Genomic DNA, 14,065 nt, shown 5'->3' with positions numbered 1-14,065 from the left:
GATGCTCTGCCGGAGAAGGAGGCGCAATATCCTCCTGTACCAGTCAGATCTGATTTGACGGTACACGCACACAAAATAAAAAAAAAAAAAAAAAGGTAGTCTTCATTCTTGGGTGTCAGCCTGGAACATAACCACCTTTTGGTCTTTTATCAAGGATTTTCCAGCGTTGAAGCTAGATGGCATAAAAGGAGGTCTTGTTATAAATCAAAACAGGAGAGAAAGGAAATGGAGAAGGAACTGTTACCTCTGTAACCATGACATCAAAATAAATGGATGGTGCCCAACTACATTACTGACCATTTTGATCAAGGATTCAACAAATGACTTTTGATGAAAAGGAATCAAAGTATGGAGTTAAACTTTAGTATGGAAATGCACTTACTAAATCCATCAAAACTGAGGGAATTCCTGAAATTAAAGTCCAGAAATAATCTTTAAACTGTAAACCAACACTATCCAAGGAAACCATTGTTAAACCATTCAAATCACACTAGGCTGGAAATTAAAAATGGAAGAATGATGTTGCATTCATAGTTAAAATCACAATTTCAAGTTCCACCTTGAAGTACAATGTTGTAAGTTCCAGGATACTAATCATATGCACACAAGAAAATATTATTATTATTATTTATTATTCAAATAAACGCACCAAAAGCTAACATCAAAGAAGAGGAAATGGAAGATTTTTATCAAATTTTGAAGTCTGAAATTGACCAAATATGCAATCAAGATGCATTAATGAAAACTAATTATCAAAATGCAAAAGTTGGAAGCAATGAAGGAAAGACAGTTGGAAAACATGAACTAGGTGACAGAAATGAGGCTAGCAGTCAAATGAATGAATTTGGAATGCTCAATGATTGATTCATTGTAAGTCTCTCTTTTTAAAAAAATATAAAAGATGAGTTTACAAATGGACTTAATCTGAAGAACTGCACAGGAATCGGATTGTCTACATTTGAAAAGGAACTATTGGAGAAATTCATTATCAGCAGCCAAAACCAGGCAAAGGGCTGACTGTGGAACAGACTAAAATTACTCATGTTCAGGTTCAAATTGAGACTGAGGAAGAATAAAACAAGTCCACAAGACTAAAAATAAGCTCTTGAGTCTATCCCACCTGAATTAAAAAATCATCATAATAATAGGTCTGAAGGACTGAACAAAAATGATCAATGACCAAATAAACTGTGGGATGACATAAAGGATATCATCCTTGAAGAAAGCAAAAGAGAGGTCTTTACAAAGACTGCAGAAAGAAAAAACCAAAAGGGATGTTAGAAGAGACTTTGAAAACTGCAGAAGAGCATCAAGAAGCCAAAACAAAGGGTTGAGATGCTGAAGTAAATGAGCTGAACAGAAGATTTCAAAGGGCAGCTCAAGAAAACAAAGTAAATGAAGTACTACAATGGAATGTGCAGAAAGCTAGAATTGGAGAATAAAAAAGAACTTGCTCAGCATTTTTCAAACTGAAAGAACATAAAATAAATTCAAGGCTCAATTTGCATTCAAGCTCTAGTTGCAATACTAAGAGATGTTATGGGTAAAATCTTCCTCCTTATTTATTCATTAAGGATAACAGAAGAAGAACTGACGCCTTTGAGCTATGGTGTTGGAGAAGAGCACCAAACATCCCATGGATTGCCAAAAAAACAAACAAATAATGTCTTGGAGAGTGTGCGGCCAGATTGCTCTTTGGAGGCAAAGTTGATGACGCTTTGCCTCATACAATTCAGTCATGTTGCTAGGAAGTGCTATTCCCTGGAAGAGGAAATGATGCTCAATAAGAGAGAGGAGAACCCTCAACAAGGTAGATTGATAAGGGGACTGTTTTAATGAGCTCTAAGGTGTTAGAAGTGTGAAAATGGCACAGGTTAGGACAGGTTTCAGATCTGTTATTTATAGGGTTGCTATGGGTCATCATCAATGGTACCTAACAAAAACAACATTCAATCTGTATGCTTAGCAAATTATTCAAGAAGATGAACTCTATAAAGATGACTGTGGCATCAGGATCAGAGGAGGACTCATTAGCAACCTGCCTTATACAGATGACACAATCTTGCTTGCTGTAAGTGAGGAAGACTTGAAGTACTTGATGCAGAATATCAAAGACTACAGCCTGCAATGCAGATTATATCTCAACATAAGAAAACAAAATTTCTCACCTCTGCACTGTTAGGCAACTTCATGATAAGATGGAGAACAAATTGAAATTGTCAATAACTTCATCTTACTTGGATCTACAATCAATACCTTTGATACTAGCAATCAGTAAATCAGGAGATGTATAGCATTGGGAAAATCTGCAGTCAGGGAATGACTGAGGAACAACAATGTTAGTTTGAAGACTAAGGTGTGGCTGACTTAGTCCATATCTTTTCAATCACTTGCTAAGCATCTTAAAGCTGAACAATGAATAAGGACGACAGAAGAACTGACACCTTTGAATTTTGGTGTTGGGAAGAGTACTGAACTCTTCACGAATCTCCATGGACTGTCAAAAAAGAAACAGATTATGTTTTAGAGAAAGTGCAGGCAGAGTGCTCCTTGGAGGCAAACATGACAAAGCTTCATCTTACATGCTTTGTGTACATTGTTAAAAGAGGCTCTTCCTTGGAGAAGAAAATCACGCTTGGAAAGATGGAGAGTAGATGAATGAAAGGAAGAACTTCCATGAGATGGACTGTCACAGTGACTGCTGCAATGGTCCTGAGTATGTCAGAGATGATGAGGATGACACAGGATAGAGCAGGTTCCTAGGGTCACTATAAGGTGTACTTGTCTCTATAGTACCTAACGATAAAGCATGGAGTATGGAAAAGAGCAATATGCAAGATGATCCCATACAGACTCCCTTATAGATAGTTATACAAATAGAAGCTTGAGTGTGAATTAAATCAAAAGTAATACAAACACCAAGAAATAAAATAATTCAGAATGAAATACTCAAAGCAGGAAATACCTTATGGAGCTAGAAAATGCTGTTTCTATTTTTAATTTGCAATTTTCAAACCTAAAATATTTGAATGCATTCACAACTAATATTTAACAAATATTTATGGATTATAAAAACTGATTTTCTGGCAGACATAGCCATGCATTTACATTTTAAACAGAGTTCACATCTTTTCTAATTCATAGATTGCTCAGTGTATTCCATGGCTATGACTAAGCTCCTGCCTGAACCTGCATAATTACCCTTGTCTGAATGCAATTCTTTAAAAACTTACTTCTCACTGAATTATAGATGAGGGAATATAAAAACACTAACCAAGAGTACCATAAAAGATTAATTTCATTAAGTTGCAAAATGGATAGATATAAGCTGTAGTTAACACAGACCCAGCACACACACAAAAACCCATTAATTCAGTATTTGAAATCATTTTAAAGATAAGTTTTATTTTTAAAAACTCAAGCACAAAAAAAAAATAACAAATTCAAGCACACAAATGCTCGGCTTAACACCATCACTCAGTTTTTCAAAGATATATAAATCAAAAAGTTTTAAAAAAATTGAAAGATTTAGTTTACCAATAACAGATTTTACAAAGGCTCAAAGAAAACAAAATACACACAAATTCATGCTTTTTATAGGAAAGCATTTCCTTTCTACCCCTGCAAAGCCTCTGACTCCCTGAAGTATTTTTCTTCATTTTTACCACCTTTCAACAACCCATAATAAAGCACTATTACAATATGGTATTGATTTCTGAAGGCGGGTAAGGCCTACTATATTAAAATGAACATCAAATTTTATTAATTCTTTAGTGAGTAGAGATATTATGATAGTAATTTGAAGCCTTAGCTGTCATATTTAAAGGACAAGATACTAAGAAAGAAATGGACATAAAACTTAGTTTACAATGCTTACACAATGCTATTAATACTGTCACCAATTTGAGAATCACAACTTTCCAAGAAAAAGGTAAGACCTTCCATTTCCTTATATCATCATCATCATCATTTCTACTTTCATCCTCTCCCCTTGCCACTTCCTACATTCACTCAACATTCTAGTCAACCTGCAGAGCCCCAAGGCTGATGACATGATGAACTCTTCCAGGCTTTGAGCTTTTTCTTTGGCAGCTTTCTACCTAAACTGATACTAAGCATTTTTAAGTTCTAGTATACTCTGTGCCATAATATATTACAGTTGGAATATTCTTATCAATGAGTTGTACAACACAAAAAGTATTCCTTTACTGATAAATAAGAATAATTAGAACCTAGCACCTAGGAACTTCAGTTCTCCTCCTAATTCCCAATCTTCATCCAAACAAAAAATACTTAGATTTTGATTACGCTTTAGGGATACCGTCTAGCAGAACAGGACATAAATCTCTAGAGAGTTTACATAAACCTCCCCCTAGGTCTCAATGAATGAGCTAACAATGCAGACAATAAGAGAGCTCATTAAGCAAAAGTATTAAATCCAAACCTCCTTTGGATTTTGTTAAAGTCTTGGTCCTTGACATATTCATGAACTGTCCATGCCTAAGGATATATGAAATATAAATAGTACCCCCCTCCCTAACTTTCCCTCAAAATGGCATCATTACTCCTCAATAATCTGGAGAGGACCCTAATTGCAGATTTTCCCAGTGCAATGTGTCTCCTTATTTCCTGACTAAGGGTGTTAATTGTGGAACCAAGCAAAGACAGTACCTCAAAGATAAAATACATAATAAGCCTAACTTTAAGATAAATTCAAATGTATATAAAGAAAACTGTAAGGTACTCCTAACAGATAAAAAATGACAAGACAATCCTTGCTCTTTGATGTTGTTATTGTATTGCGCTTTATGTCAGAACCAACCCATAGCTGATCCTCCAGCGGGTTTTCAGAGGTAGCAAATCGCACGGGAGATTGCCTATCATTCTTAAGTTGAACAGCTGTGGTGTCAAATTTCGACTTTGAGATAGCAGCACATCTTCTTATCACTAGGCTGCCAGAGCTTCCTTGTTAGGACAGCTCACTATCATCAAAGTATCATCTCTCCTCAAGAAATAAAGTCAATATACTCTCAATAAAAATACTAACAAAGTTTTTTATATAATCAAACAAGTTAATGTCTTGGGGATGGGAAGGAAGAACACTATAGCTATGCAAAACACTGAAAACAAAGAGTTTCAAAATTAAATATCTCCATTAGCTACTAAAATACAAAGCTTTTACAATTAAAATAACGTGGCATTTCATAAAAACCTCCATTAGATTTCTGAGGCTATAAATTTTACCAAAAGAAGTCAGCCTGCCTTTGTGCTGTGGAGCTGCTGCTGGATCCAAACCACAAGAGCAGCATGGCTTTTCAGTTAGCAGCAACTCGATACAGAATATGCTACTAAAGCTCCATACCGTTATAATTCGTTCACTCATTGCCATCGATTTGGAGCCAACTCATAGTTGGTCCTCCAGAATGCTTCTGGAGGCTGTAAACTGCACGAGAGACTGCCCATCCTCCTCCCGTGGAGTGGCTAGTGGATTCCATCTGCCAGACACTAGCCATGTTTGGGTTAGCATGGCAACTCCTTACAGACTATGCCATCAGACCTTAGAATTTTCTATTTAAATAAGGCATAGTAGTTCTGCTTTTATGTGGTCTTTTGTCTCAATGATATTCTACATAAGGAAAAAAGATGTTGCAATGTCTCATTTGACAATTTCTTCATATACTTAAATTCCTGTTTTGGTGGATAACAGCATTCTGAAAGTGTTTGTATTTTCATTGAAAGGAAAACATTTGTGTATATGAGAATAAAGTTTTGATAATGAGAAAAAAACACAACTCCTTCAAGGAAATAATTAGTCTAAAAGACCATGTGACCAACAGCTTCCATGAGCCTGAAACCGTAACAACTAAATAGTGCACAGCTACCACCACTGAACTCTCTGACTGGGATTACAACAGACAGTCCTACTCCGAGTAAGAGAAAAACTGAAAAACAAAATTCAAACTTATAAAAACAGTAGACTTTGTGGTGTGATAGTAACTGGTGAAATGCATGAAACTATGGGCCCTTGACATACTTCAGTCCTGGAAGTCTACCCAACCTTTCCAGGGACACCTGTAAGCCAAACAGTAGACACACCTATACAGTAGGCATTAATACTTGAGAGGAGACTACTTCCCCAAAGGATCAACCATACAAGATCAAAAGAGGCAGGAAGGGTCAGGAAAGAAATGGAAATGGGGATCCCACAGAGAAGGGAAGACTGCTGTTACGCTGATGCAATTACAACTAATGTCACAAAACAAAAAGTGCATAAATGATTCAATTTGAAACTAGCACGCTCTGTACCCAAACCACAATTAAAATACATTTAAAAAATAATTTCCATTAAAGAAAGGGGGGAAAAAAGGAAAACCTAAAATCTTTCATGGTCATGGCTATACAGCTCTGTAAATTAAAAACCATTAAAAATTAAAATTAAGAACCTTGAACTCTAAGCTTTCAAAAATGGGTGAATTTTTTGATATGTAAATTATTCCATTATTTTTCAAGTTTCACCCAGCAGTGCCTCAAAAATAGGTCTAGTAATATTCCTTTAAAATTCAGCTACTGTAAAAACCCTACTGAGAAAGGAAATACAATAAGGGTGGATAAATTAATTACATTAATCAATAGTCATTAATGTTATACAACAAAATGGCCATGAATTACAGTATGAAAAGCCAGTATCATTTGTAAACCTACATTCAAATTAAAAAGAAATGAAGTCATTAAAAATAATACAATCATGAACTTTTCTATTCAGGGTGTCTGATTCATGAAGTCTGAAGTGGATCCCAAGCATCTACATTTCTAACAAGTTGATGCCAAAGCTGATGCTGCTGGTGCAGTACTTTGAAAACTACTCTTCAAAATCACTGTGCTTCCATTCTATTGAATATACTTCTCTTTTTCACCCCTTAAACTGTAAGTCCTCCATTTCATGGCTGTACACAGCATCCTAGTCACGCCATATACAAAATCTAGGAAGATTTTATGCTACCAAGCTTATCACATTCCTCACTATTCCCTCTATAATAACTTATCAAAGGAGTTCAACAGGATCTTCTAGTTACCAAAGCACTGATTCCTTAGTTCTAAAGATTTATTTTTTTCTACTCAACTCATAAATCTCATTTTTAATATCCATTCCTGGAATCATAACATTAATTATGTCATTACTCTAAACTTCACCACCACATATATTATTTCCTTTTTCTTCTCGGTAATTCTTATTCCCACTCTCTTCAATTCCTATACTCTCTCAATGCCATTCTACCTGTTCTTTAAGCATAAAGAAAGCTTGGTTGCTTTGATCTATTTTACTCATCTTTTATTCTCTTCTTGATCTCTACTCTTATGGCCTATTGTTGTTACAGAGTACGAAGAGTCAAACCAACCCACAGCTTACCCTCCACCTACCACGTGGCTGGCTGTATTCCCCCTGCCCATCACAGCTCTCTACCTTAGAACAGGCCTGCAACCTTTTTTATCTGATGCCAAGAGCCTGCAAATTGTGTTGTGCCTAGCCTGCAACCAGCTGCTGAATTGGTAAACACTGGTAGAGGTAAAACAACATTAACATGAGAGAGAGACAGAGAGAGGGAGGATTGAATGTAAGAATGAGAGAGAGTGAAACTGAGTGTGTGTGAGAATGTGTGAGTGTGTGTATGTGTGTGTGTGAAAGAATAATAGTTCCTCACTGTGTCACTAAACAAAAAAGTGAACATTCTGGTAGGAAAAATTCCAACTAAGTGGACTAGGGGAGAAGGATAAGAGGGGAAAGGAGAAAAATGTTCAACATGAATGAATGAAAACCCAACCTTTCTGTAAACTTTTGCTAAAAAAAAAAAAACCACAAACCCACAATTTTAAAAACTATATATGTATTTTTAAAAGAAAAACCTGTAGCATTTCCTATTTGTAAGATATGTGACAACCAAGTTTGCTCTAAAATTTAGACAATAAATTTTTATGTTATTAAGCAGAAAAATAATTATTAAAAAAAGGAACTAAGGCTCTTTGGATAAATGACTGAATTAAGGGTGAGGGCACAAAAGGTATGAGGTGATCTTAGAACATGTTGCTGGGATAAAAAGCAAAAATCACAAACACACCCCCCACACACACACTGACACTGGAGACATGTCAAAGAACACAGGCGGTAGCCTAAAGGGGCTCTCAAGAGGCCAATCTGGAGCAACTTTAGCATCACCATAATTAAGAGAATGAATTATAAATTATAAAATATAATGAGTTGCACCTATAAGATATAAACAAATGGGGCAGAATGAAGGACCTTTTTCTTACTGCCAATGTTAAGTGTTAAATTATGGATGTAGAAGTGGTAGAATCAGACAATCTTCAATTTAAAACTACCACAGTAAAGAACAAGGATCTCCGATGGTAAAGTGTTACAATGCTAACCACAAAGAGACGGGCAGTTCCATCCCATAAAGATTTCCAGATACTCTACAGAGGATTACTGAGCCAGAATCATCTCCATAGTAGTGGCAGTATGTTCAGGGGTTTTTTCATTAGTAGCAAAGACTGGCTTAAGCAAGGAACATGAGATACTAGGTGAAGGAGGAGAAATTGCCCTCTTGGGTGATTACTGCCTCTGAAAACTCGCTGGAGGGTCAGCTATAGATCAGTTCTCACTTGATGGTACACAACAACAGAGAAATTAAATAGAATATTGAGTAGGAGATTAAACGCACTATAAGCAGTAAGAAAGACAGAGGAGACTATGCACAACATCACTCATATGATACCCTAACCAGGAATTTATGTTAACCAAACCATGAGCACTTCAAGTCTGCCTCACTTTCAGCAAGCAAGGCTGTGTCATCTGCATAACGTATGTTATTGATGAGTCTTCCTTTGATTCTGATGCCATATTCTTCTCAATATAATTCAGCTTCTCAAATAATTTGTTCAGCATACACAGTAAATAAGTATGGAGAACTGATACAACCCTAACACACACTGTTCCTAATTTTAAACTATACAGTGTTCCCTTGCTTTGTTTGTACAAGGGCCTCTTAGTCTAGGTGTAGGTTTCATATGAACACAAACAAGTGTTCTGGGATTCCCAAACTGTTAAATGTTAACCACAATTTATTGTGATTCATACAGTCAAATGCCTTTACATAGTCAATCAAGTATAAATAGACATTCTTTGCTTTCAGCCAGGATCCATCTGACACCAGCAATGATATCCTTGGTGTTACAGTCTCTTCTAAATCCAGTCTGAACTGGCAGTCCTCTCTGTATGTCCTTTTATAGCTGTTTTTGGTTGACTTTCAGCAATATTTTGCTTGCATGTGATGTTAATGATAATTGTTTGCTAATTTCTACATACTGTTGTATCATCTTTCTTGGGAATGAGAACAAATAGGGACTTGAAGTGGTGGCTGCAGAAGAGCCATGAATATAGCCTTCAATATGGACTGCATCTCAGTGTCAAGAAAACAAAAATTCTCATTGCTGGACTGATGTTGTTGTTGTTATGTGCCGTCGAGTTGCCTGCGACTCATAGCGACCCTATGAACAACAACCCTGAACTCCGCTCTGTCCTGTGCCAACCGCACCGTCTCTGACACTCCCATCCCAATTATCCCAGTCACTGAATCAATCCACCTCATAGAGGGCCTTCCTCTCCTGCACTGTCCCTCCACCCTCCCAAGCATGATGTTCCTCTCCAAGGACCGGTCTCTCCTCACAACATGTCCAAAGTATGTTAGACGGAGCCTCAGAATCCTTGCCTCCAAGGAGCCACCCGGTTTAACCCTTTCCAGGACAAATCTGTTTGTTTTCCTAGCAGTCCATGGTATTCTCAATACTCTTCTCCAGCACCACAGCTCAAAGGCAGGCAATATTAATTTAAATGAAGAATACTGAAACTGTCAACCCCTTCACCTTACTTGGATTCACTGCATTGAGAAAGTCTGCATTCAAGGATCTCTCCAAAATACTGAAGAGCAATGATGTCAGTTTTAGGACTAAAGTGTGCCTGATTCAGGCAACAATCTTTTCCATCCCTTGCTTGCTATGCATCTGACAGGTGGACAATTAAAAAGGATGCTAGAAGAATAATTGATGTGCTCTGGTCTTGGATATTAGAACCAAATAGCCCATGGGCTGCCAAAAGAACAAACAGGTATGTCTTGGAGAAAGTGCAGCCAGAGTGCTCCTTGTAAGCAAAGGTGATAAAGCTTTGTCTCACATTCATTGGGCATATTGCTAGGACAGTCTATTCCCTGGAGAGGACATCATGATTAAAAAGGGATGATAAAGGAAAAGAAAGACCCTCAAACAGTTGGACTGACAAAATGACTGCAGCAAAGGGCTCAAGTATGTCAGAGGTAGTGAGGATGGCACAGAATGGGACAGGGTTCAAATCTGTTGTTCATAGGGTTGCTTTGGGTCATACCTGACTCAATGAAAACTAACAAGAATCACAAGGAAATATCAGGCAAGGCAGAAAAAAAGGACAAAGTGGAACAGAAGGACTCTGTTATACAAAAACTATTAATGCCAAAAAGAGAAATAAAACCTAAGGAACCATTCTAGATCAAAGAGGAATAGAAATATGGCAGGAAGGAGACTATAGGAGATAAAGGAGCCTAGAGGTTGGCAGATTCAAATGTTGTATCACCATTAAATTTCTCACTTTGAAGAGTGGGAGGATACAAGATCAATATACAAAAGTCAGTGGGATTCTACCACAATAACCAAAAAACCCTCAGAGAATGAAATCAAGAAAGAATACCATTTACAACAGCCGACAACAAACTGAGATATTTATTTGGGACACAAAAGACTTGTACAAAGAAAACTATGTAACACCTCTGCAAGAAACAATAAAAAACCTAAATAAGTGGGAAAATGTTGTTTACAGATAGGAAGACTCAATACAGTGAAAATGACAATCCTACCAAAAGCAATCTACACAGTCAATGCAATTCCAATACCAAATTCATTTTTCAGGGAGATCAAAAAGGCAACTGTCAAAAAAAAAAAAAGGCAACTGTCTAGTTTATTTGGAGAAGAAAGAGACCTTGTATAAGCAGAACACTTTTGAAAAACAAAAACGAAGTGGGATGGATAGCACTCCTTGACCTTAAAACCTACTATACAGCTAAAATAACCGAAACAGCATAGTACTGGTACAATAAAAGGCACATACCAAAGGAACAGAATCAAGATGGACTCATCCATCTATAGTCTGATTTCAACAAGGAAATAAAATTTATCAAATAAGGAAATGAGAAGCTCTTCAACAAATGGTACTGGCAATACTGGACTGCTCCCTGCAGAAAGCTGAAATAGGATCCACATCTCACACCATACACAAAAATTAACTCAAGGTGGATTTAGCCAGGGATAAACCCTAAATCTATAAAGCTCATAAGAGACAAACTGTGACCAAGCTTAAAAGGCCTAGCATACGGTATAAAAAAGGCTGACATATAGAGCCAGAAATGTACAATCTGGAGAGGATAAAATTGATGAATGGGACTGTCTAAAGAGTAAATCCCTGTGTGCATAAAAAACTTCTTCCAAAAGGGTAAAAAGAAAACCTACCAACTGGGAAAAAAACCATCTGGTGATACCATCTCAGATAAGGGTCTCATAACAAAAGTTTATAGAATACTACAGGGCTCCACAATCAACAGTCTTCGTATTAGCAGCCAGAAAATAAAAAGATGAATTGCACTACGAAAATCTGCTGTCAAGGACCTCTAGAGAATACTGAAGAGCAACAATGTCAGTCTGGAAACTCAGGTATGCCTTATCTGGGCCATGGTCTTCACACTTACTTGCTATGCATCAGAAAGCTGAACAATGATGAAAGAAGGAGGACTGATGCCTTTGAAGTGTAGCACTAGAGTATTAAACATATCATGGACTGCTAAGAGAATAAACAGGTCTGTCCTGAAGAGGGCAAATCCAGGCTGCTCCTTATAGGCAAGGATTTTAAAGCTCCATCTCACATACTTTTAGGGTCCAGTCCTTGGAGGAGGACATCATGATTAGAAGGGTGGAAGGACAGTACAACAGAGGAAGACCCTGTTTTGGATGGATTAACTCAGTGACTTGGATAAGGGGGGCAGGTGTATCAGAGACAATGAAATTGCCTCAATATATAGAAGGGTTCAGAACTATTGTACATAGGATTGCTAAGAGTTGCAAGTGACTCAATAGCAGACAACAACAACAACAACAACAACAGGGACACAGGGACTTCTGGAAAAAAGGACCGGTAACCCCAATTACAAAACGGACAAGACATGGAAAGATTTTTCACAAAGGAAAACATTCAGGTGGTCAACAGACACATGAAGAAATGCTCAAAGTCACTAGCAACAAGAGAGATGAAAACCAAAACCACAATGAGATACCATCTCACCCCAGGAGCAGTGGCAAAGTTTAACAGGAGAGCAAGCAATAAATGTGGGAGAAGATGTGTATTGGTGGGACCTCTCATACACTTTTGGTGGGATTGTAAAATAGTACAACCACTCTTGAAGGCAGTATGGCCTTTCTTCAAAAAGCTGAAGATAGAAATTCTGTAAGATTCAGCAATTCCACTACTAGGAATATACCCCCACGAAATTAGAATTGAGATACAAACAACAGTTTGTACATTAATGCTCATAGCATCATAAGAACATAGAAACGGCCCAAAACATTCAAAACTGTGATACATGTCACAGCACTCAGGAGCAATGATATATTTTTTTTTCATTTTATAATTTTGTGTGTGTGTGCCATCAAACTGGATCTGGTACAAGAGATTGCCCTTCGTTCTCCAGCCGAGTATTTGGTAGATTTGAACCTCCGGGATTGCAGTGCAGCTTCTTGCACTAGGCCACCAGAGCTCCCTAGGAGCAATGATTTTTAAAAATACTTGGAAGAGACTGAAGATTATTATGCTGAGTAAACAAATTCAGTCTCATAAGGACAAATACCACACAAGACCATTATTGTAATGCTAGATAACTAGTAAAACTTGTAGAGATCCAAGGAAGAAAGGGGTGGGAACGGTGGCGGGGGAAGGAGAGTGGGAACAATGAGTAGGGGGGAAATCACAGGGTTGCATACTTCGGTGGGTGGAGGGAAGGGGTGAAGGAAATGGGAAAGATCCTATGGGGACCTGATAGGATAGGGTAATAGTCCAATAGTGATTAATTTATAGAACACAATGTATGGGAATGATTATATGAAACATAATGTCAAGGAAGGAAAGTGTGCGGGGGGGGATCGGATCTGCATAAATAAATTATTTAAAAAAACAAACTAATAATTGAATTTCTCAAGGTGCTAATTGTGCTAAAATTAAGAAAGTATCCTCATTCTTAGGAGACTAAAGTTCTTAGAAGTACAAAGACATGAAGTATGCAAATTATATTTAAGTAAGTCAAGAAAAAAAGACTAAGGTGTATACATATTGATAATCATTAATACAAATATTACAAATTATAGTAATTGACGATTCTACATAAAGGATACATAGAAATTCTTTGTACCATTCTTTTAAGTTCTCAGTTTGAAAGCACTTCCAAATCAAAAGTGCAAAACACAAAATAAAAATAAGAAAACGCTTACACTTCTGAGTGCTTCATAAACAGCTCTAAATGCTGGCTGCTTCTCATCATGGTAAACACCTCTATTTCCATGAAGAATAAAGATTCCTTCTTCTTCTGCTTCTTGGCAATTGCTTCCATATATACAATGATCTGGTCGATAATTCCAATGACATGGAAAAACAAAGAGGCTTTCTAGGTAAAAAAAAAAAAAAAAAAGCAAATTCCTTTAGTCCCACAAAATTAACACTTTGTTAAAATGTTCATTTAAAACTCAACACTTAAAAGAGTCAAAATACTAATGATGCTCAGAATTTAGATCTCTTCCAATCAAAGCATATGAAAATAACCCAGAGGTACACGGTTCAAATCCACCAGATGCTCTGCTGGAGAAGGAGGGGGCAATCTCCTCCTGTACCAGTCAGATCAGATTTGACGGTACACGTAAAAATAATACAATAAAAATTTAAAAAAAA

The 14,065-nt window shown here is 37.0% G+C and overlaps 1 protein-coding gene across 1 annotated transcript in view; it reads right to left on the bottom strand.

The window, feature by feature from the left end:
- The window catches only part of GXYLT1 (glucoside xylosyltransferase 1), an 89,827-nt gene that overhangs the window by 753 nt on the left and 75,009 nt on the right, over positions 1–14,065 (bottom strand). The window contains 1 exon segment of the mRNA XM_006888234.1: positions 13,612–13,784. Coding sequence (XP_006888296.1) covers positions 13,612–13,784 — 173 coding nt within the window.

This window comes from Elephantulus edwardii, unplaced genomic scaffold, assembly GCF_000299155.1.
Source record: "Elephantulus edwardii isolate Elephantulus edwardi_28Jun2011 unplaced genomic scaffold, EleEdw1.0 scaffold00065, whole genome shotgun sequence".
Classification (NCBI taxonomy): domain Eukaryota; kingdom Metazoa; phylum Chordata; class Mammalia; order Macroscelidea; family Macroscelididae; genus Elephantulus; species Elephantulus edwardii.
Note: the sequence above shows the minus strand (reverse complement) of the source record. Positions and strands in the feature narration are given on the sequence as shown.